The sequence below is a fragment of the Trachurus japonicus genome, chromosome 9 (genome assembly GCF_045865225.1).
Source record: "Trachurus japonicus isolate A0001 chromosome 9, Traja_1.0".
NCBI classification, from domain to species: Eukaryota; Metazoa; Chordata; class Actinopteri; order Carangiformes; family Carangidae; genus Trachurus; species Trachurus japonicus.
In genome coordinates this window covers 32,458,114-32,481,980 of record NC_140915.1, presented here as the reverse complement: position 1 = coordinate 32,481,980, position 23,867 = coordinate 32,458,114, and the positions used below count along the sequence as shown (strand labels likewise).

The following is a 23,867-nucleotide window of genomic DNA, read 5'->3' as shown; positions in this document are numbered from 1 at the left end:
ATCTCCTATCTCCTCTCCCCCTCCATCCACCTTGCCCTTGGTTTCCCCCGCCTTGAGTTAGACTACATTATCCTGCTGCCACGGCTCTCAGCTGCTACAGTTAGACTTGAGCCAGTCCAGTGGAGCACTCAGTTTAATCATTAGAAATTCTACTTTGCAATGACTTTGGCTTCGCTTACACACACCTCTCCCCACTCAAAGTGGGAGCAATATTGTAAATGTTTTCTTATTGATTAAAAGTGCACCAGTGATATATTGCTGGCTGGATTTTAACACAAACTACCAGCAGAGAGGATGCTGAAGCAGTGACAGAGCGCTTCATAATAAATACTGTGAACCCGCGGTAGGATATACTGTAGCTAGATACTCCCCAGGGTGCTCATATGTATCACTTGTGTTGTGTCACATGCAGTTAGGGGAGAGTTGCAGGTCTCAACATGTGTGTGTGTCTTTGTGTCTTGGGGCAGAGTGGAAAACAGATCTCCTGAAAATATCATATCACAAAAAGCTGTATTTTTCTTTCTTTCATCTTTTATTGAGTTTCACCCCCTGTTTCATCTGTCACATTTGGCCTGTGAACAGAGTGGTATATAAATCTTATAACTCTCCCCCTCTTGTGGACATGCACTATGTGAAAGGGAGGGAGGCCCATCACCGAGGCCCTCAGAGATCCCAGATCCTTTGATGAAAACACAAAGAACAGAAGGTGCAGCGGGAGACGCTGACAGCTGAGTTTCCTGTAAAAAGCCAAAACAAAAAGTGTTGTACAGTAAGTATTGTACAGTAACCCTAAAGTAGATTTGATTGTTTTTAGTGTTAATGTTCCTGTTTTTGTCTCACCACACTAAATATAATACTTATGTTCCAGCTGTACCTGTGGAGATATTCATATCCATAAGATCTCCATATCGGACGACTTACAGCATCATCAGATATAGAAGCAAAAACAAGAATTCAAACCTAAAATGTCATTAAACACTATCTTCATGAGTACAAGAACATAAAGTTTCAATCAGAACAAACACATATTATATTTTGGGGCAGGGTTTTGGACTCAGTGTCAGGAATCGAATCTGCAAATCTGCAACTGTCAGCAAAGCCACCCGTTATTTGCACTCAGGCCCACATGACAACCTTTAGCTTTATGACCGAGGTGATGATGAGGTGAAATCTTGCACTTCAGTGTACACAGATGTCAGCACCTGCAAAAGACAGCATATATTTGCATCCATTTCCTTTTAATTTATTCATGGTGATTAGAATCAAAAAACAGAATTACTGCTATCTGAGTCTTTAGACGGATGATGACGTCTTCACTTTGAGGAGAGTCATTGTTGTACCAGTTGTGCTCTTTAAACTGAAGTTGGGGTGTGTACGCTCCTCTTGGACTCTAGGCTGTGGTCCAGACTGCAGACTGGGTGGTCACACTGCAGTCTGCCTTTTTCTGTTGTCACACAGCAACGCTTTGTCTGCACAAAGAAATGGAAATCTCAGATAAGAGTTGTGGCTCCCTCTGCTGATCTCAAAGAACCACCTAATTAAAAGCCTCTGTGGAACGAGCCTTTGCATTGGCCTGACAGACAGCAGGCTATTTCATTTAAAGATGTGGCGCTCTTACTCTAAAAATAGACACTTGTTTCTCTTGGTGTACATACCCACTACAGTGCTACAAAGGATGCTTCACTGAGTCAGATGGAGACAAATGGGGGAGCCTCAGGGCACATCCTTTGTCGTACATCACAACCTAGATATTAGATGTTAGACTTGTGGGAGTAAATGTACTAACCCTAACTTTCCTGCAGAGGACTGGCTCTGTGATCACATATGTCCCACTGCCTGCATTTCTCCAGGCTGGGCTGCAAATGAAACCCATCTGTGCAAAATAACTGTGTTTATCTGACCATAACATCAGACGATAGATCACAAGCAGAGCAAATGTGGATGAATTCATGTAGGTGTTGAAATAACTACAGAAAAATATCGACAGCTCGCATCATTACACAGTGACCATGGCGACTTCACGCAGCAAGAGCATGAAAAAGGCATCTTTTATTTATCATTCTGCAGAAGTAGAAAAGTTTGAATATGACTTCCAGCACCAAAAGTCAACTGCAAGTCAACTTCTGCCCCAGGAGGTTGAGTCCTTGTGCAGAGATAGTGCATTGATCTATCTGCATGGCATTGTAGGAGCGCGCTATATTACCTGATTCTGCTGCCAGACAGTCAGGTGGGTGTTATGGCCCAATTTGCCTCTGGCGTCATGCGGTCCTGGCAGTGGACCCATAAATCCATTAGGCCTTTTGTCTGCTTTTGTCTAAGGAACCAAACACCTCGGTGGGGGCTACGACCACAGTCTGACCACTCAGAAGTCTCTTAAGCACTGTCGTCGTTGCCCGCACCGTGGAAGTCACAGTTGACTGAGTTTGTTAATGTCAGTAACAATGGAGTCAAGTCAGGTCAAGTTTTATTCACATGGTACATTTCATACATATAAATGCTTCACTTCATTTTTATTTGCATCCCATGAAAATAAAACAAACACACACACACACAAGCACGCACGTATACCTGCAAATACTTTGCGGGAAGATATTATTTCAATTGTCTGTCATGCTAAATGTTTATTCATAGCTTGTTATGACACACTGAGAGACCCTCAGGCAAAGTAAACAGACAGGATACTCTTGTTTCAGGACAAAAACACCAGCTTCATCTTCTTTCAAACAATAACCACAGCCCACACTTCCTCACTTTCATGTGAGAGCTTCAGAATTTTACATTCAGCTGTTCTGACTTTGTGTCCACATGCACCTTTACCCCCCACAACGTAGGAGTTTTCTTTTCTTCATTGTTTTTACCAATGGTGAACCCAGGTGGAGAGTTTTAATAGAAGACACAATCTGGTCTGTGTTAGAAGACGAGGGGAGAAGATTTTCTGTTAAGACTTAGTCACAGCTGTCACACATTGATGCAAAACACGCAGAGGCACACAAACACCGGCCCACCACCATGTGAATTGCAGATTTCCCTTTAAAGGCTTTAAAGACAGGGGATGAGTTCATTAGGTAATAGATGTAGATATCCAAAACACTTTGCCACTACTCCAGTTTACTGTTTGCAATAGCACAAATCAGTCAGGTGATGGCAATATTGTATTCCTTTTTGCAGATTTGATTGTTTTTTTCTAACTTTTGATCGCCTCAAAGAATCTCCTCACATTTGATATGACGGGTGAGGGAATTTTCCAGAGATATGAGGAGAATTAGAGGCAAGCACCTACAGCTTAGCTCAGAGCTCGGCCACAAAATAACCATGTGAAACAGCTCAACTTATAAGCTTGGAAGCTGTTCAACTAGCTGCAAAATGCATCTCTGGCTTGCAGAATAAGGCCAGTCAGTGTGTTTCAGTCCTCTAGCTCTGTTAGAATTGTCAATCACAGGCTAAATTAAAAGACCGTGGGTCAGAGAACCATGGAATAAAAACGATTATCGTTGCCTTGTAACTATTTTCAATGCTGAAGTTCGAAATCTTATCTGAGGGTATAATTTACAAGAAGAAGAAAAAAAACGTTTTCTTGATTATAGCTTTGGCCAACAACAAACATCTCAAAGTGCTGTACCCCTATGTTCAACAGTTCTGTATTTTTCTAAATAATAAGATTCAATAATGGCTTTCAGTCACGGTGTTGTGTTGTACAGTGCTAAATTCACCACAAGCTGCGTTTTAAAGCAGCCACATCACAATAGGTGGAGAAAAAAAATTATCATCCTGTCAAGGAAAACAACAAAAGCATTGGATGGCTGAACATTATTGACAGCACCATTTGGCTGACCACGCACACACACAGACACACAACCCACACACACATGATGGGCAAACACAAACAAAAGGCTAAGTGGGCTACCAGGTGTCAGCCAGCAGCTGTAAATTACTTCACTGGGCAGAGAAGGAGGGTGGTGTGCTATGTGTGATATACTGACCATGATGAAACCACATTAAAATCAAAGCCAACGGCCTCATTGATGGATTTTCAACACAACTGATTCCTGCATATTTATGCTTTTCTGATCAGTTATTTGTGTTGTTTGCATGAAGGGTCCACACAGCCAAATCATATAGCTATATTCAGTGGCATGCAAAAGTTTGGGCACCCCTGGTCAAAATTGCTGTTAATGTGAACAGTTAATCAAGGGAAAGATGAAATGATCTCCAAAAGGCATAGAATTACAGATGACACCTTCCCTTTACATTTCCTTTCTTTTTTTTCATCTTTTACATTTTCAAAATGCCATAAAAGTAACTGTGGAAACTATCACAGCATGTAAACAGTAAAAAGATTGTCTGATACCTTGGTCAAAGTTATCTGAGAGCACAAGTCTCTTGGGTTTCCCATTATTTTGCAAGCTGCTGCTTTGTTTCCCATTTTCACTCTCAGATCACAGAACACAAAAATAATACACAGATATTGCTTAAAATATTGCAAAAGGGTGTTCCATATTTAACTTTTATGCCCTTTGGAGATCATTTAATCTTCCACTTGCTTCACTTACCAGAATTTTTTATAAGGGGGTGTCCAAACTTTTGCATGCCACTGTGCCAGTCCCAGGTCTACTCTCTCAGAGTATTACTGATGGTCTCTTTAAAGTCTGCAGTGTGAGCAGCAGCAGCAGCAGCAGCTTTCAATTCAATCTCATTTTAAATTAAAAACAATAACCTGGTAATAATTTATTCATGACACGGGTGATTTAGAAGTCGGGTTTAGATTAATTGTTCTCCTCTAGATTGTCAAAAGCGCGTGTCAGTGTAGTTCTGAGACTGAGGTGAACACCATCAGGAGTCCTTGAAGCAAAAACGACGGAGAGTTCACTCACTGTAATTTCTCTAAATTCAATTTTAGCTCATTTGAGGATTTATGAGGACTTGTTACAGGTATCGATTGACTGGCGTCTCGGGCAGAAGAAAGAAAAAGCTCCTCGGACAAGGTTCTCCCAGACTAAGCCATGATGAAGTGAGTGTCTGCTGGTGCTGTAATGTGCTGGACGTGTGTTGTTGTTGTCGTCCTGTGAGTGTGTGTGTGTGTGTGTGTGTGTGTGTGTGTGTGTGTGTGTGTGTGTGTGTGTGTGTGTGTATAGTGAGGGAGGAGGGGTGGTGGTGGTTCACGCCTATCCCCTTCACTCAGCCGTGTGTGCCCTCCTCTCCTCTCCCCTCCTCCCCCCTCCCCTCCCCGTTCACAAGTCATGATGGCGGAACTCTAGATCTCTCGGTATGAGCAGAGTGCACCGCCCGTCCTCGCGTAGAAACTGTACATAGTTATTTATTTATTCAGCCGAGTTCACATCTTTCCGCCACGCAATGACCCGTTGGATTCCCACCAAAAAAGAGAAGTACGGAGTCGGTAAGCTCTTCCATTTCTCCAGAAGGTGTGTTTTGTTGGGGGGTGGAGGGGGGAGAGCTCGCCGAGTGAACTCCCAGCAACTTCACCAAACAACTTGAAAGGAAAAGGGGCTCGGTCCAGTTGGGAAAGAGGCTGCTTGTTACAGGCGACTTTGTTATTGTTGTTGTTGTTATTGCTGGGACATGGCGGGTAAAGCACCAGTGGTCCAACTGGTTTCCACTAACTTTTCCCTTGTTCCAGGCAACTTGATATTACTCTCCGCGTTGTCCCAGTGACTCCAGATATTAAGTTGTAGCCTATAGGAAGAAAATGCTTTTATGGCAGTCCATAATAGGTGGTGAGGAAACATGGAAACGAGCCAAGAGTTCAATGAGCATACCAGTGATTGTTGCACTTCACCTAAGTAAGCTGACTTGCTGTACTTACAGTGAACTTAAATGAATCCTCACTTAGCTGGAAGGTCCCTTAAAGCCCCCTTCAGGACTCCTGTAGGGCCCCACATGGGAGCCACTGCTATAGGCCTATTTGAGATAAGAAAATTAAATTTGCATAGCCATTGGGTTTACAAATGGTAGTATTTGACTATGCTTACACAGGACTTTGCTGTATCAATGCAATGAACTAGATCTGTTAAGCATATTTAAACTTAATTTTTCATGTTTCTAAACTTATAGTTTAGCTACATTTTGTTGTGAGATTTGACTCAGTGGCTTGTATTAAGGTGTGGCAATGATACCTGCATGTATGTGGGTGTTTATGGGCTCACATATTACTGTGCATGCATGTTCATGCATTATCAGGTAGACCTCCACGCCCTCAAAGCAAATTGACACAGCCGCTCAATCTCTGTCTGGTTTACAGACTTTATGACTTTGTAGCGACACAGGTAAGCTGGTCATTGGATACCATTCTGACTCAAGGCTGTGCTTGCTGTGGTTTAAAGCTACAGACACTTGAGCAGACAGTGTTTCCTGGTGTGCAGCAGATGTTAATAGAACGCTGCATGTGGGAATAGTGAATACACCTAGTGTGTAGCTTTTCTGGCGTAGGTGTGAATCAGAGCCCAGGACTCAGAATACCTTGCCTTTGCTCGATCCTCTCACTGACCTCACGTCAGGTTTTAAAGACAGTGTTGTGTGCCTTGCTGTTGTGACTAAGAAATCATTATGGAACCCACTGTTCGGGTAGACTGGTTGTGCAGAAAAACACTTGGTCAAGTACGACCTTGTTTTAGCAGCTGATGTAGGGGATTTTTTTCTTTTCTTTGTGTTAATCCTTTTAGATCCCCGTAGCCTACGACGTTCACAAATGTTTCTCAGCAGGATTCTGTACACTGTGCTGTTCTCTTGACATTGGCATCAGAAACAGGGCAGGAGTCACTAACACTGTACTTAATCCTTAAAATACCATTGGACCTTAGGTCTTACATTTTTAATCCGATTAGTCAACCCAGGCTGCGCTCAAATACAGGCAACTACATTTTGAGATGAAAGAAGAGATCGCAAGGTTTCTGATAGTATCAGTTATATCATGTTAGCTAACAGGGAAATATGGATAATATGCAGCTTAAGATATCACTATCTTTTATGGTGAATTTGTGACACCATAATAAAAAGCTTCTCAATTTCCTTAAGAGAAACACTGTGCTGGATGCTTAAATGAAGCACAGGAACCAGCAGGTGCAAACACATGCATCTCCGTTTGGAAGTTATTTGCATCTATAATGGCATCCTGTGGCTTTATTAGATTTCATGGCAAGGTCTCCTTAAGTAGGAGCAAATGCTTACATGAATTTAAACAAACCAAGATGCAGCTCCAATTATTGACCGCTTCCGTCACCAGCATTACACATCTGCGGTTCACAGATGCCGTCACTAATAACATAACCCAAGTTTAAGAGGAACTCTGCGGATTTTTTTGCACGTCATCATGTGTGTTGTGTGAGGTGTTGAGGAAAACTACCTAATACATAGCCTATGAGAAAAGTTGTGTAAAGCTTAAAGCCTCTGGCTGCAGAGAAAGCTCTATTAAATCATCCCAAATGCTCTGACTTGAGTCCGACTCAGTTGGGTCCACAAATGTCAAAATTAAAATAAATAAATAAAATGACCTCTGTAGCCCATCTTTAGGGTAGTGGCTTCTGGGTACACAAGCCTCTTTTAGCATGGCATCATTTTTAAAGACTATGGGACACACCTGATTTCTTTAAAATGCAAACATACTTAAATTCAAAAGTTAACCAGTGACACCCTTCAAATGTTGAACTCCTACTTCACTGAAAAGTCTGTAAAAGTGATGTGATAAATCCTCCTTGTATGTAATAATCTTAAACTAAGGTGAGGGCAGAGAAACCTTTCTCTTTTGACAGACGAATGTGAGAACATACTTCTACTGTCAAACTGGCAAAGCACATTTTGAGGGAGACTTAATTGTACCAATCATTTTTTATTTGGCTTTACTTTCTTATATATTCTATATTAATAAGCTGCACTTCTCGCTCCTATTATTACCATCAGTTTTCCTCGGGGAGCTGCCTTTCAATCCATCCAAGTCCTAAAGACTGACTTCTGTTTGAGGCTGTGTGAACTCTGTTATCACCAACCTTCTCTTGGTGACATTTATGCAAAAGGTTTTAATTTAATGAGTTTTCTTAAAATAATGCACAGCTTCAAGTTGTTGTCTGGGCGGGTGTTCCACGTCTTATTACTAAAACAAATCTGAAGCGGTTGAGATTTGCAGCCTCCATCGATCGCAATCAATGTCAAACCTGATTGCAGCAGGTGATTTGGAGATTGGAGGTGTTGACCTTGTTCTCAGTTTTGATGGACTGACCAGATGGTTGGTCAGCCGGTGACTCTTCTAAAACTTTCAGAATAATTCTCTAACACCCTGAGGAGAGGCATTTGCCCCCCCCCTCTCTTTGCCCCTGCTTCAGATAACACGGTTTTAATTTTCTTTCTGTGAAATGTTGCAGCAGGGTTTTTCTTTCTTTTTCTTTTTACCAGAATTAAAAGATGAGCCTGCACTGGTCTCATTTTGTCCCTTTTGCACTGTTAGCTTAGGACTTGGGAATTAACTTCCTGATTTATGGATAACCTATAAGGACTTATCATCTGGAGCCTAGTTTTAAGAGCTACAGATCGTTCCGGCTGTCTAGACAGTGGACGGGGAGGTGAAAGGCTTCTCTGCAGAGGTCTTAATGTTTTGAAGCGTCCTGCCTGAAGAGATTTGGCTGAAAAACAAGCTTTAATAGACTTGCTTTTATCTAATGACTTTTTGTTGAGAAACTGTACTTCTTTCTGCTTAAAGTATCACAAATTTCTCCGCTTGAATACAAATATTATAAGAAATACATGGTATATCACAGAGCAGTATCTTCCCGAGAACCTTTATGAATTCATAAATGAGTTTTCATGTAATACCTGTATCTGTTTGGTTTTAAGTACAAACTTCCAATTGTATTATTTTTCATTTTTCAAATAGTTTGGTGTGTGGAATGAAAGTGAAGGTTGCTGTTTTTGTTACATCAGGCCCTGTTTGTGCAGCATAACATATGTCTGCTCCATTACTGCTGTTATAATTCAGTTTCTTTCATGTGTTGGACTGAAGGTTTTCAGCTGAGAGTTGGACTGGGTTCAGCACACCCACCTCTTTGTACAATTGTATGTTCAAGGGTTCATTCTTGTACCTCACATCATTTTTTCAGGGTTTTTTTTCTTCTTCTCACTTGCGTTATTCGTCGGTCCGATTTTTCTATCAGGGCCATGACTTGGAAAATTTGTTTATGTTTTGCTTTTCACACTCAGCCAGTGATGAGGACAATAGATTCTCGTTGCATTGTGTTAACTTTGATGAGCTGCCAACAGCTGCTCAAACTGTTCAGCCCTGCTGTTCTTAAATTGTTGGCTAATCCACTTCTATGTTAAATCATTTGGAGTGAATTAGCCTGACTTTGATTTAACATTAGTATGCACATTAATTTGAACCTGAGCAGATAGAGGTTTTATTGGAATTTACAACACCAGCTCCAGCCTCAGTATTTCAAGTTTAAGAGGAAGATAATGCGTCTCAGCGTTGCACAGATGGGGCGGTGCTGCAAAGGCCTAAACTGCTGACTTTAGTTGAGACAGTGTGGCATCACAACACGCTCAACTGGGTCTCTGCCACTGGCGTGTTGCCATGCCGTTGCCAGGCCTCTACACTGTGTCAAGTTGGTGAATGGACCATTGTCACTCTCGGCATGACCAGAGGCAGATGTCATTTCTTCACTGCACGTTTTATTTCCTGGTGAAAACAAATACTCTTTTCAAGAGCATCCACACCATGCCAGTGATTCTTCTTAAATAAAACGACACATACTGTGTTGTTGTAGGGCTGAACTTCTTGCTCTTAAAGCCCCAGTGTGTAACTTATTTGGCTTTTTATTAGCAAAAATCAAATATGTCTTTCATAAATACGTATTCCACTGAAGTTGAATCACAGCCGCATACAAATGAAAGCTTTCTGGTACCTTAGAATGAGTTGTTACAAGTCGTTACAAATACATAAGTGGGCGACGCACCAAACCGAGGCGGCCATGTTGCATCGCCATTTTTTACGTTGAGTGGCAGCGTGACCGTAGGTAACCACGGAAACTCAGCGGAGCTGTCGGCTCGGCCTGTTAAAACTGTCACCACTGTGTAGTGTGAGGAAGGACGGAGGCACTGATGTTGCATTTAGGTGCAGTCAGGCAGACGGCCGTCAGCAAACCAACCGGATGTCATTTTACTCCACCAGAGAAAGACGGTAAAACAATACCACATCACCATGACAACTTATTGTCTCGCTTGTATTGTTTTGCCTCGTGCTGGCGGACCACTTGTTTACATAGACGCTTGTTTATCCTGTTACATGCAGCGTCTGTTGTCTGTCTGACGTCTGCCTGATTTCACGTGAATGCAACATCAAGAATACGTTCAGATATGCAACCGCACTGCTAGATGGGAGGAATTCCTACATATTATACCTTTATGGCTTCTGTTTTCAGAAATGATAACCACCATGTGAAGCAATGGTGTTTTATAAAAGTAATATAAATAATAATAAAAGTATAATAAAAAAAATGTATAGAATAATAATAAGTATAGAATAAAAGTAAAAAAAAAAAAACTCATTTGTATTGCAGGGGTATTTGTTTTCCACATCCACAGGAACCAGTTCAGGTGATCCTATCAGCACAGCCAGCATGGTTGTAACCTCGTATTAGAAGAGCCCACATGCCTGTTACAAAGCAGAGTGTCAGACTAAAATCTGATTCCCTGTGTTGATGTATGTCCGTGCAAATTTCTTTTATTCAAAGTTAGAAAAACATGTCAGCGAGGAGGAGGTCGTGGAGAGAAAATGGTCGTCGCGTTCACTGTTTTGTCAGGTTTTGGTATTCAGACTGAGGTGTGATAAGCCGAGCCAGTTGAAGCGTGCTCAGAAATCTGGCCTGGAGCAACGAGCATTATCACCATGCAAGTCAGGGCAGAGCTCTGCTCATGGTTCCTCTTTCTGACGATGAGAATGAGTGCCTTTGCGTTATTGCAGCTCCCTCAAGTCATGACAAAGACCTTTGCTACAGTATTGTTAGGCAAGGTTTGCCTTTTGCAATGTCTGTCTGGTTTTTGCGTGTGCGCTGGTCTTATCCGACCCGTGTGCATCCTGGTTGGAGAGTTAAAGAGGAAACGGCAGGAGATGCCTCCAGGAAAGCTGCCAGGTTAATAAACTGATAGAGGGAAGGGCAAGGCTGGCAGGTGAGCTGTTTAGCAGAAAGGAAACTTGTGACCGAAGGCCACAGTGGTGCGATGATGTCAGAAATATAGAGTGTGATACCGTCACCTTCTTTTTAAACTCTGCCTCTCACTGTTGACACTGAGGATACCCGCTCAAGAGCAGTCCATTTGCTGAAACATTAAACACAGCCTCGGGGCTTCCATTTCAATTAAGAGTCATCAAAATGCTTTAGAGGTTTGAGTCGCACAGTCTCTCTGCTCAGCTCGCAGTCTGCTGTAAGACAGAGCACCGAGATGAGGAATAAATCAAAGATCAAGATCCTCTATGCCTGAGAGTCCAAGTTCTGTGACAAGGCGGTCGAATTGGTTTCCTTTTCCAGGGAGAGAAGGAAAATCTCTGATCCAAAACTTTTTAAAAAGATGCTCCCTCTTATGTGTTAGCGGTTATTGAAAAGGGAATTTGGGGTTTTTATTAATCCGCTGGACCTTGAGGAGAAGGAAAACCTGTCAATCAAACTGTCGACCGAAACCTTTTTATTATCAGCTCAGTTACTGGATGTTGTGTGTGTTTCTCATAATGAGACAGCCCTGTTTTTTTTTGTTTTTTTTACCCCAGCAATCTACAATTATGATCCCAGTGGTGAGCAGGAGCTGTGTCTACAGGTGGGGGACACGGTGCACATACTTGAGAAATTGGAAGGTGAGTGTAGCTGAACACAGAACGTGCCCCGACACATCCCCGTCTTCTCTCTCTCCCTTTCTGTTGAGCTGACTCAGGAACTTAGATGAGATGTTGAATTAGCCGGCGATCAATATGCAATACATAACAATGTAAATGAGTTCCACATACACACATTGTCCTCTTGACAGGTTGCACTGTCATCACTCCTACCTTGTCCACTACGTCTCCCTCACTGTAATTCGTTTCTCTATTAATTTATTTCTCCTCAGGCTGGTACAGGGGATACACGCTACGAAAGAAATCGCACAAGGTAAGGGCTTAATTAGTGCTCCGTTATCTTATAACCTGTACTGTCTTTTCTATTTGCATATGCTAATAGTGCCTCATTGTTTCCACAGGGCATTTTCCCAGCCTCTTACATCCACTTAAAGGAGGCAACAGTTGAGGGAATAGGGTGAGATCATGTATCAGTAAACATATCATCTTAATAATAATTCATTTTGCTTTTGATTTGCTACCCTGCCTTGTCATTTGCCAATAACGTAGCGGCGTTCTTGTAATTATCATAAGTGAGGATTCAGTAATGCTTTACTTGGCCGTGTGAGGAAGCCATCCAACTATTTATCCTGAATAGAAATGCACTTGAATTTGTCCAAATAATGTGACATGATGTTTGAGCGATGAGCCACTTGTTAAGTATCTTATTATTCTCTTCTTGTGGCTGGTAGCCAGCAGGAAATAATTATTCCAGCAGATTTACCCCTGGTGCAGGAGCTCGGGGCAACTCTGAGGGAATGGGCGCAGATATGGCACAAGCTCTTCGTGGTATGTGCAGATTGCCTCTCTCTTATCAGCCTCTCTGTTTCTCCTACACACAGTCTTGTTCCCGTCTCTGATCTGCCCCACTTCTACTCAGTTTTGTTTTGTTTCATCCCTTCTGACGGTTACGTTGCCATAAGTTTATTTCTGTTTATCTGACAGGCGAACAAAACGACTCTGTTCAGGAGCGTTCAGCAGATGGCCTACAGCCTCATCGAATATCGATCTCAGATAGTGTCAGGAACGCTGCCCAAGGATGACCTTGTGGAGCTGAAAAAGAAAGTCACAGCAAAGATTGATTATGGAAACCGGTATGAATCCTGCTCCCTCATTGTGCTGCTATGAAAAGCCTTTTGACATAAACACCATTGTAAATTTTTATATGCCTGAGTCATCGCTCTGAGATTGTTGCTGTAAACTCATCCGATGCTGTTTGAACTTCTGTGCCGCTCAGGATCCTGGGCTTGGACCTAGTGGTACGAGATGAAGCAGGAAACATACTTGATCCTGACCGGACCAGCACGGTCAGTCTGTTCCGGGCGCACGAGACCGCGTCCCGCAGTGTTGACGACAGGATACAAGAAGAGAAGGCACAAAGCTGATTTATTGATTCTATCAGTCGTTGTGCTCCATTGTAACTGTGCATTTAAACTAATATCTCTCTCCACGCTCTGCCTGGGGGTTTTGTTTTCATGCAGACACGGCTGCAGAACCTGGAAATGAGGCGTCAGACACTGTTCAGCACAGTGCACACCTACAGTCTACTCATGAACCTCAAGAACTTTGTATGCAACATTGGAGAAGATGCTGAGCTGCTCATGTCCCTGTATGACCCTGACCAGTCTGAATTCATCAGGTTAGCTCCTCGCTTTTCTCGTCATTCCACATTTAAGTATCAAGTTCAAGTTGTTTGTCTGTGTTGGGTCATTACATTGACTTATGTGTCTGCATTTTTGTAGGTTTTGTTGCAGTGGTCTGTTAATCAAAGAAATGTCAAACTCCCTTTAAGTTGCAGGGCACAGAAGGCAGAGAGTGTTCACAGTTATGTAACATAGAAACACAGTGTTTCTTCCAGCATGACACAAAGAATAACATCACTCCCCGCAACAAAACTTATCTCAGTGTGACGCAAATTGTTGTTGATGTACCTCACATGTCAAGAATTAAAGGGATATTTCAACTTTTTGGAAAACCCGCCCATTGCCATAATCCCTATAGTCATAGCAGTAGGTTTGTTACCTTTAATTGTCGGTGCATGTTTTTTTTCGATCGGCGGGGCAGAGCCGTGAGCTGCTCAGAGCTACGCTACGGAGACTCATGGGATTTCTTGGTTTCCCTCATCAAACTCATCAAATACACAATCCAACAACTCCAAAACAAGTTGTGACCTGCACATTCACCACGCTAGAGAGATAATAATGTATAATAATTATTTAACATTACGACATACAAAGCAAATACTCTGAACTACTTGCACTTTTGAAGTCACTCTGCCAAGCAGCCATGTCTGGGATGTAGTTCCGGCTACGCATTTGCGAAAACAACTCCGTCTCGTCCATTATTATTTCATAGCGTGGTGAATGTGCAGGTCACAATTTGTCCACCAGAGCGTTTTGGAGTTGTTGGACTGTGTATTTGATGAGTTTGATGAGGGAAATACCATATGCCTCCGTAGCGTTAGCTGAGCGGCTCGGATCTCTGCCCCGCCAATTGAAAGAAAGCTTGCACCGACAATTAGAAGTAAAGAACCTACCCCTAAGACTACAGGGATTATGGCAATGGGTGAATTCGCCAAAATGTTGAAATATCCTTTTAACAGAGAGGCAATTAAAAAAAACACACACAGCCACTCTCATTTCTTATGCTACAGTAATTACTACTACTTTGACACTTTATAGCTCAAGTTACAAAGAATTAAGAATTATAATTAGTTGTACTATGGGGATAATGAATAATGATGACAGGAGGTTGTGCATTATTGTCAAATAAGGCTACTCAGCTCTGATATAGCAGAAATGAAGGTGTGAAGCTTGAACGCTGCTTGTTTCAGGCGTTTATTAAGCTGCTGCTGCCTCCACTGCCCGCTAGAGTAGAGAGGTAACATCTCTGTTCCAAGCTTGGTAAAATGGTGTCAGCATAAATGATGGAAGAGATTAAAAGAAACCCCTAACACATTTAAAATATTAATTACAAAGTTTCATAAATGTTAATGGTGTAAAACTTGAACACTGAAAAACGCTCTGTCACCTTGAGTTTGTAAGGCGCTGTTCAACAGCTGACCTCTGACCTCCCTGGAGGAGGTGAGGATGAATAAAGACAAAAGGTCACATTAAACAGACAGTTGGATGTTTCATCGCAGAAACATTACACATCTAACTAATACCTGGTTAATTGTGTTAATTTCAGTCATGATCTGTGTATTAATGTATATAAATAAATTATCAGCCAGGATCAATACACTCCTACATTATAGATTTTTTCCAGATATTTAACTGTCTTAGGTTTTCTTTTCCTCAGCTAAAATCCACACGTTCACATTAGTTACTTTTACATTTTTGTATTTCTCCTGATAGCTTCCATAATGTGAGCTCTAACTGTGTTTCTTATTTAAATTCATGCAGCGAGAACTTCCTGGTGCGCTGGGACAGTATGGGGATGCCTAAAGAAATTGAAAAACTCAACAACCTGCCAGCACTATTCACGGTAACCAAATCCCAACACACTCGCTGTATTCCCTGCGCTCAGGATTTAAACAATCCAAGCGTTGCCTGAAATCTGTTACAAAGAGAACAATTTGTTCCTGGATTGCTCCTAATTTACTAAAAGTTTCGCTGAATGGCTCACATTCATGGCACATCTTTGGAAATTTGAATACATTTGCCACTATTGTGTTGCTGCTGTTTATGCAATGACACAGGCAGCAGTTCCACCGCAAACAAGTCATTGTGTTAACCTGCATCTCTGCCACCAGGAATTAGTGGTTCAGAATGTGATAAAGCCACATTAATTAAAGCTGAAAATTTAGAGTAACACTGCACTTCACACTGACTTGAAGAAGCACCCAGAAAAATAAACACACACAAAGATGTTGGGAAGGTGATATGTGTGAGGATTTTACTGCATGCTTTCATCCTGTAATACTTTCCATCTGGTCTGCAGCTCCAGCACTGTGAATGCATGCACATATTGACAGGCCGCTGATATGTACAGTCAACTGGCCTTTTGTGTCCACCTTATCACTCAATATCCCGTAATAAATCATCTTTGTTTGACCTTGCATCCAGGACCTGAGCAGCAGTGACTTAATGAGGCAGCGACTCTTCCTGGTTTGTCAAATCATCAGAGTGGGCAGCATGGAGCTGAAGGAGGGCAAGAAACACACAGGCGGGCTGAGGAGGCCGTTTGGTGTGGCCGGTGAGCAGCTTTCCTAATGTCCTAATGTTTGTTGAAGCAATTCAAAAGTCAATTCAACAAAAAAAATGCCACTCCTCTCTGGTGGCGTAGTTGCATGAATAGTCCTGTCGAGGTGTAAAAATGAAGGATCCAAGTGCTGAATGAAATGGGAACACCTGCTTTCTGACCTAGAAAATGCCTCCACTCTGCCTTGGCAAAGTGAGTCGGTGGAAATTGGTTTAGCAACGGTCTTTTTGTTTTTGGCCAGATGATTAGTGGATTTGATGAGAAATGGTTTCCTCTGGTGTTCGAGCAAATGGGCTGAAACCAGAGTCAGAAAGAACGTTTAACTCAGAAGTCAAATCGTTCTTAGCCAGGAAAAAAAAAGAAAAGAAAAAAGTAGCAGTTTAGAAAATGAGCTGGGTGGAATGAACGATCCAGAAGCATTTGCAAGCTGGAGATCAAGAACCCTCAATCTGTCTTATTATCCTGGCTGTCTGCTGTGCCAGGCAACAGGTGAGTGAGAGCCAACACCTGGCTCGGTGTCTGTTTCAAAAGTAGAACATATAGTTTCTTAAGTTACAACCAGTAAATGAACTTTTATTGAAAATAGGAAATTCCACCATTCACTGTTGCTTTGGCAACAACCAGAAAACTGCATTACATCTGTTGAATGAGTTTACCCTTGAGTGTGTGGCCTCACTGTGATGCTCCTCATGTCTTTATCATTGCAGTGATGGACATTACAGATATTGCCCATGGCAAGACAGACGATGAGGACAAGCAGCATTTCATCCCCTTTCAGCAGTAAGTCTTTTGATGTTGCAGCTCTTGTTCTGCTGTTAACAGGCTCGGTTTTGTTTTCAATTTAACACAGTCCAGTAATGAAAAAGAAAGGGAATAGGACTCAGGTTATATTTACTTAGAACATCCCATCACATCTTTTTCAAGGATGCATTTCAGCTTTTTCTATGTTGCATTTCAAGGGCAAACATAAAAACTTTGTGCAAGAGCTCTTCACAAAGACAGGCTTCAAGGCCATAGCACCTGCACACAGGGGGGATGAGGACAATAATACATTCACTAGGATTCTAGATAGAGGAGGCACAAAAATATCTTGACTGATTCCTGACGTCTAAACCAAATTCTACCCAAGGTTTATCCTCTATTTGTCTTTGTGTCACAGTTCATGGTGTCTTCTTGAGGAGGTACAGACAAAAACACATTTTTAGAATTCTTATCAGGCCTCATAAAACATCTGGATGATTGTTTTAAATGCACATTTTTATGACATTTATCCAGCCTGAAAAAGAGGACTATATATTTATCCAGGCCTTCAGCATAGTTTCTCTTCCTGAAGTGACTAAAGGTTTCGTGTGCATGCCATTTTCTACTGTTCACTAAATGCCAGTTGTCTAACTGTCTTCCTCACGAAAACCAAATTGTACCACAGAAGAACTTGTTATGATCTGTGGCCTTGACAAATTAATTTAGATTTTATTAACACTTGGTGACTAATCTGCCACCAGTAAATCATGAAATAGATAATTACAAGATATACAAATTATAAGATACAAAAACCGGAAATGGAAAAAATATACTCTAAGGATTTAAATTCTAAACACTAATATTGTATTTGACATTCTATTTTAAATGTTCGTCCTTTCTGAAATGTGCAATTACCACTTCGGTCCACACAGTGCAGCACAACACTTAATTTGTACCTCAGAAGGTCGTCATTGAAAATGTTAAAGTCATGAGTAAATAAGTAAATAATAATCAGGTTAATTACTGTTCCTGAAATGACAACTCCTCTAATTGTTCCTCAACAAAAGAGGTCAGCTGAAGACATTTCTTTTTCAGTATTGTGCAGCCAATATTATCCCTGCAGGGAGCTGAATGGTTTTCATCAAGACTCAGATCAGCTGTACAAATATTCATAGAAACCTCCTCAAAATAATGAACACTAGTAGTAAAATATATATATACAAACATGATATCAATGCACAGAAACCTTGCCTTACATGTCTCTGCTGTGATGTCCATACAGGCAACATATAGACTCTGTCCTCTTTCCTTCTTTCCCCCTGTCAACCTCTCCCTCCTACCACTCCACTGCAGCTCACTTTGATATATTCCCTTTTGTTGTGAGTTGTCCCTGTTTGATGTTTGCCTCATCCTTGTCCACTAACTGTGGTAGAGAAAACTCAGTTTCACCCCATTTAAAGTAAATTTGAATTGCATGAGTTGCACCTGTGAAATATATATTTTTTTAAAAACACATAGAAACATGTGGAGTAACATGCAGCTCAGATGTACTCTGTGTTAAGTTTGCAAATGTTAGCATGAGCTAAAATTGTAAACATGGCAAGCATTTTGACGTTTAGCATTTAGCTCAGAATATAGCCGATCAGAGCCAATGATTGAAAGGTTACAACAACTGGCCCAAGCATTTTGCTCTTGGTTTTGAGTATTTCCACACGCTGTCTTTCTGGCTCCTCTGTCCTTTTGTCCGTCACCTGTCAGAGATGCTGGCAGCTGATTGTCTTTCCTCTCGTCCCAATGCTTCTCACTCAGGATAGCTATGGAAACCTACATCCGTCAGAGGCAGCTCATCATGTCTCCGCTCATACCATCTCGAGTCATTGGAGAGAATGAGCCGCTCACTGCTGTCTTCAACAAAGTCATTGCCACGCGGGAGGTCAATCACAAAGGCCAGGGTAAAATGAAGTGCTTACAGACACTGCCTCCCTCCCCCTGTGATTTCAGTGGGCTGCTCTAAATTGACCTTTTTGTTTTGAGGGGAATAAATGATGTGTGAGGGGTCTATAGGGTGTATGCCTTCAGTGTCTGCCTCATTGAATTTCTTTACATGTTCCCTGGCAGGGCTCTTTGTGACCCTGAAGCTCCTCCCAGGGGACCTTGCCCAAGTCAGGAAGGACTACCCCCACTTTGTAGATCGTAGCACAGCAATCGTGAGGAAAATGGGCTTCCCGGAGATCATCCTCCCAGGTGGATGAAAGTCTTTGTTGCTGGGCGCGGCTCCGCATACACCACAGTCATGTTCATTTGACTCGCTTACGAAGCCATGAGCAGGGTTCATAAGTTGTTAGCTCACCCACCTGATTATCTCTTGTCCTTTCTCCAGGAAACGTGAGGAATGATATTTACGTAACCTTGCTGCAGGGAGAGTTTGATCGTGGTAAGAAGAAGACCCCTAAAAATGTCGAGGTCATACTGACAGTGCACGATGATGAGGGCAATCCTATGGAGGTAAAATAAACCAGTGAATGCAACAAGTTATCCTTTTATTATTTTTAATTACACTTTATGTGATTAACTGTGTTAGTGTTTTCTCATAAAACGTCTTGTAATTTTGCTGTAGCGTCGCTCCCAGCGGTTCAGGAGAGCAGTATCAGGCAGGGTCATAGCTTACTGTAATACTTGATGAACTCCCATGAAATTCTGTACCACCATTCAGTTTCCAGAGGAGAAATCCTACTGACTTTTCTAGTCTCCCCACGTTCCCTCCAGCCCTTCCATGATGAAGTGTTTATTTCGAATATGAAAATAAAATAATTAAAAAAAGAGAATAAGACAAAACATTTAAACATGAAATATAGAATACATATTCGAAAAGGAAAATTCTTACAGATTTTGGACTGTCATTGAATTTCACAGGCAGATCAGTTGTTTCACTAGATGAATTATAACTTTGATGATCTTATAACTTCTCATTTTGTTTTTGACAAAATATCAGCAAACTCATTAGATAGATAGATAGATAGATAGATAGATAGATAGATAGATAGATAGATAGATAGATAGATAGATAGATAGATAGATAGATAGATAGATAGATAGATAGATCGATCCCCACACTGAATATGTGGAGAATTCAGATAATGTAAAATTTACAACATTTTATAACATTTGGGGGAGATTGAACTGGCAAAATGATAAGACGTACAAACAATGGGGCAGTTTTGGTAGATATATGTCGGGAGGAAAAAGCCAGACCATGTAAAGATATTGATGATGCAGTTTAGGAGTCTCAGAGTGTATCGCGTCAAGGCCTTTTTACACGTTGCCTTGAATAATGGACTGCCTTTCATCATACTGATGTCTGTTGGTATTTGTTGAGTCACCTACCTGCCTGTCTATTGGTACAATAATGAAAGCTTTGAATTACCAAAAAACAAAAAACTACAGGACACAAGACAGAAGCAGAATAACTGAAACTTACAAAAAAACAGAAGGCTAAAATGTCAAACACTGGCACAAGGATAGGGGAAACAAAAAAAGGGAAGGTCCATACACTAACCACCCATGACACTGCAGAACAATAAAAAAAAAAGATCATGAAGCAAACCACCATCAGGGACTGAATTGTCACTTTAGTTCCATGGCACCTGTTTGATGAGGAGAGTTAAAAACAAGCCACAAAGTGCAAGACATGACTGTGCAGACAATAATCCATATTGAAAAGGAAAAAAGAAAAAAACTTATTCAAACGGTTGCAAATACCATGAATACCAAGACAAAACTCAAACTAAACTGATAGTACATGCATGTCAATATTTGAAAATTCACCATTGATTTTAGACCAGCTTTCCGTTGGTCAGTTGCATCATTTTCCACTGCCACAAGATAGAGAGGCGCCAACAAAATCCTTGACTACACCTCATTTTAAAACCATGGGAGCTCTGACGGGCACAACTGTGTTTGCTGTTTTAACTTGGACTAATGAGAACTGTGTTTGATAGTAGCATTTTGCTTGACGTTGCTTGGCACCAGTCGTAGGATATGGCCTTTGTTCTTGTCCTCTGTATTCCTAGGGCTGTAGGACTGGTCAGGACTGGTGACTGTGGTACTTTTTGATTGCAAATGGATCAAAGAACAAATTGACTTTCTGCTGATCTCCATTCTTTCATTTCTGTAGAAAGCCATATTTCCTGGGGCTGGCTATGATGGCATCACAGAGTACAAGTCTGTCATCTACTACCAGGTGAAGCAGCCTTGCTGGAATGAAACGGTGAAGGTAAGCTAGTGTAAGCTCATGTCAAGGACCCACATTGGCTGCTCTGAGCTTGGAAACATGATATCTCATGGTCTCTAATTAGTTCTTCAAATGGATTTTGTGTGGCTCAGTATAATGAAATAATCTTCTGAGGAAGATACCAGTGCAGAATGTGCTACTCATACAAATTCCTTTACCAGATAACTTTTCTTCCATGTATAATCCTGTATTCACACTCCTGTTTTTAATTCCCCTGACTTTTCTCCTCTGCCTTCAAGGTGACGATTCCCATTGAAGATGTGTGCCGCTCTCACCTCAGGGTGATGTTTCGACACAGATCCTCCCAGGACTGTGAGTGACTGTGCCTTATTTGTATGACAAACACCCAGATGTAATTCTTCTACTATATTAAATACAGCTAGTGAGCGGATATGTTCCTGTCTTACGCCCTGTGCATTCCTCAGCTCGGGACAAATCGGAGAAACCCTTTGGCATGGCCTTCGTGCGGCTCATGAGAGGAGATGGGACCACACTTAAAGATGGCAGGCACGAACTTATCGTCTATAAGGTGCGTCCACAGGATGTTTGCGTATCTTTATTTTGTATGAAATTGAATTCATTGTGCTTATCTTTAAAATAAGGAGGAGATTGTTTATTGCTTTTATCTAATTACACAAGACCTGGTGTCTTGAATAGCTGACGGCTAGTAGACAGATTATGCACAAATCCCTCCTCAGTCAATAAATATGACATTAGATCTCCATCGATCAATATGCTTCATGATTCATCACATACTTTATGCATTTCTCAGGTTGATGTGAAAAAAGCTGAGGATGCAAAGGTTTATCTCACCTTGCCAGCAACCTGGGATGAAGTGGAGGAGAAGGAAAAGCAAACAGGGAAGCAGTTCCACCACTCTGGGGTGATTCCTGTGACTAAAGACAGCTTCCAGCTCGCAACGCTCACCTGCTCCACTAAACTCACTCAGAACGGTACTGCAGGGCACGTTTCTGTTTTTCCCAATCCTCCAATCTGCTAACACTGTGATAAGTAAATGACATCTTTAAGAAATGAAGCTGATTCTACAGCAGATAGAGGTCCTGTGACACCATTGTTTCCTCCCCTCAGATTGCCTTGAAATTAATTAAGCCCATCTGTGTTGTTAATATTTTGCTGACATGCTCACGTTGATTGATGCAGTTTTAATAAGGTTTATATTGAAATTTCAGGCTTGCAACACAATTATCATAACTAATGTTGTGAAAGAGGAGGTGTTGCTGCCACCGTGTTTATTCTGATGTGCTTGTGTGTGTGTTTTCCAGTGGATTTGCTCGGCCTGTTAAACTGGAGGTCTAACCCTGAAGATCTTGACCAGATTCTGCAGAGACTGATGGAAGTTGAGGGAGGGGAGATTGTAAAAGTGAGTTCTGCTCTGTTCTGCACAAACGCTGCACTACAGTGAATATGTAATTTTCTGCTAGATTTTATAGATGTTGCATAATGTCCTTATTAATGGCACTTTTTAAATAGATTTCTGTTTTATGGACAGTTTCTCCAGGACACTCTTGATGCCCTGTTCAACATCATGATGGATACCTCGGAGAAAGACACATATGACACCCTGGTCTTCAATGCCTTGGTTAGTATTTGGTAAATCCAAATTGTCAGTGGTGATACTTGACGTGATGACATCACACTACACAGTGCATTCAGGAAGTATTCAGACCCCTTCACTTTCTCACACTCTGTTATGTTGCAGTGTTACACTAAAATAAATTATTTTTCCTATCGCCAAATGACACAATGACAAAGCAGAAACAGTGAAACAGTGAAAAATTGAAAAATCTCACTGATATAGATATCCAGAGCCTTTCCAAGACCCAGCCAAGATAATGCAGTAGTCGCTTTTGGACCACTTTGTCCTTGAGTGACCCAGCCCAAACACTGACCAACTGTCCCCATCTGACTCGACAGAGCTTGAGATTATCTGCAGAAAATCCTCAGATCCAGGTGTTCAAAGCTTGACAAGTTTTACCCAAGACAGCTTGAGTCAAGTGCTGAGTTAAGGATCTCGATACTTATGTCAATATGACATTTGTGGTGGCTTGTCTGCTGAATTCTGTTCTTACCTAGCCATTATGGGGATATTGACTGTTCTTAAATTAGGAGAAAAATAATTTTGAATATTTTAGAATGAAGTTGCTACATAACAAAATATGAAAATAATGAAATGTACATACCTGTGGTTCTCAAGGTGAAGAACCCCGGTGACCAACTCAAGATTAACCTAAAAGAAAACTGAATTCAGTTTTTTATTTTTGTTGTTTATCTTGTTTTGTTTTTCTAAATTCTCCAATCTAATGAAATTCAGAAAATTCAGTTACAATCAGCACCAACCCAAGCATCAATAATAGTAACAATAATTATAATAGAACGCTGTGTTTGGAGCATTCAATGCTTTTAAACTCAGGATTGCTGCTCAGATGATTGAACAGCCTCGTCTTTGATTGCTGCCCTTCAGAATAACTGTAACCGCTTTGCCTTTGTATGCACCTTAACAACATGTTGCACAAACTTGTTCTTTTGTGGAAAAACACAGCAATTAATGTGAAGTGGTGGAAGAATTATAAACAAGATGAATGAGGCTGATATCAGTTGCATAGAGTTATAAACAGTAATGCTGAAATAATTACATACTGCACATACATGGCCATCTAAAGCATCAAAAATGTATTTCATGAAAATATTTGAAGGTCCCATTTTCACACTTATCCAGTGTGTCCATAGAAGATATATTTGTTGAAG

General features: G+C 41.3%; 1 protein-coding gene across 2 annotated transcripts in view; it reads left to right on the top strand.

The window, feature by feature from the left end:
* Positions 1–5,211: 5,211 nt before the first annotated feature.
* dock5 (dedicator of cytokinesis 5) overlaps positions 5,212–23,867 on the top strand; it is a 31,459-nt gene continuing 12,803 nt past the window's right edge. For both annotated transcript variants that reach the window (XM_085787449.1, XM_085787448.1), the window contains exons 1-20: positions 5,212–5,395; positions 11,765–11,848; positions 12,100–12,140; positions 12,229–12,284; positions 12,559–12,655; positions 12,812–12,960; positions 13,104–13,239; positions 13,348–13,505; positions 15,271–15,352; positions 15,934–16,063; positions 16,777–16,849; positions 18,620–18,762; positions 18,929–19,054; positions 19,191–19,315; positions 20,985–21,083; positions 21,341–21,413; positions 21,527–21,630; positions 21,874–22,054; positions 22,385–22,482; positions 22,612–22,701. In XM_085787449.1, coding sequence (XP_085643575.1) covers positions 5,353–5,395; positions 11,765–11,848; positions 12,100–12,140; positions 12,229–12,284; positions 12,559–12,655; positions 12,812–12,960; positions 13,104–13,239; positions 13,348–13,505; positions 15,271–15,352; positions 15,934–16,063; positions 16,777–16,849; positions 18,620–18,762; positions 18,929–19,054; positions 19,191–19,315; positions 20,985–21,083; positions 21,341–21,413; positions 21,527–21,630; positions 21,874–22,054; positions 22,385–22,482; positions 22,612–22,701 — 2,088 coding nt within the window. In that variant the 5' untranslated portion in view covers positions 5,212–5,352. The remainder of the gene's footprint in view (positions 5,396–11,764; positions 11,849–12,099; positions 12,141–12,228; positions 12,285–12,558; positions 12,656–12,811; positions 12,961–13,103; positions 13,240–13,347; positions 13,506–15,270; positions 15,353–15,933; positions 16,064–16,776; positions 16,850–18,619; positions 18,763–18,928; positions 19,055–19,190; positions 19,316–20,984; positions 21,084–21,340; positions 21,414–21,526; positions 21,631–21,873; positions 22,055–22,384; positions 22,483–22,611; positions 22,702–23,867) is intronic.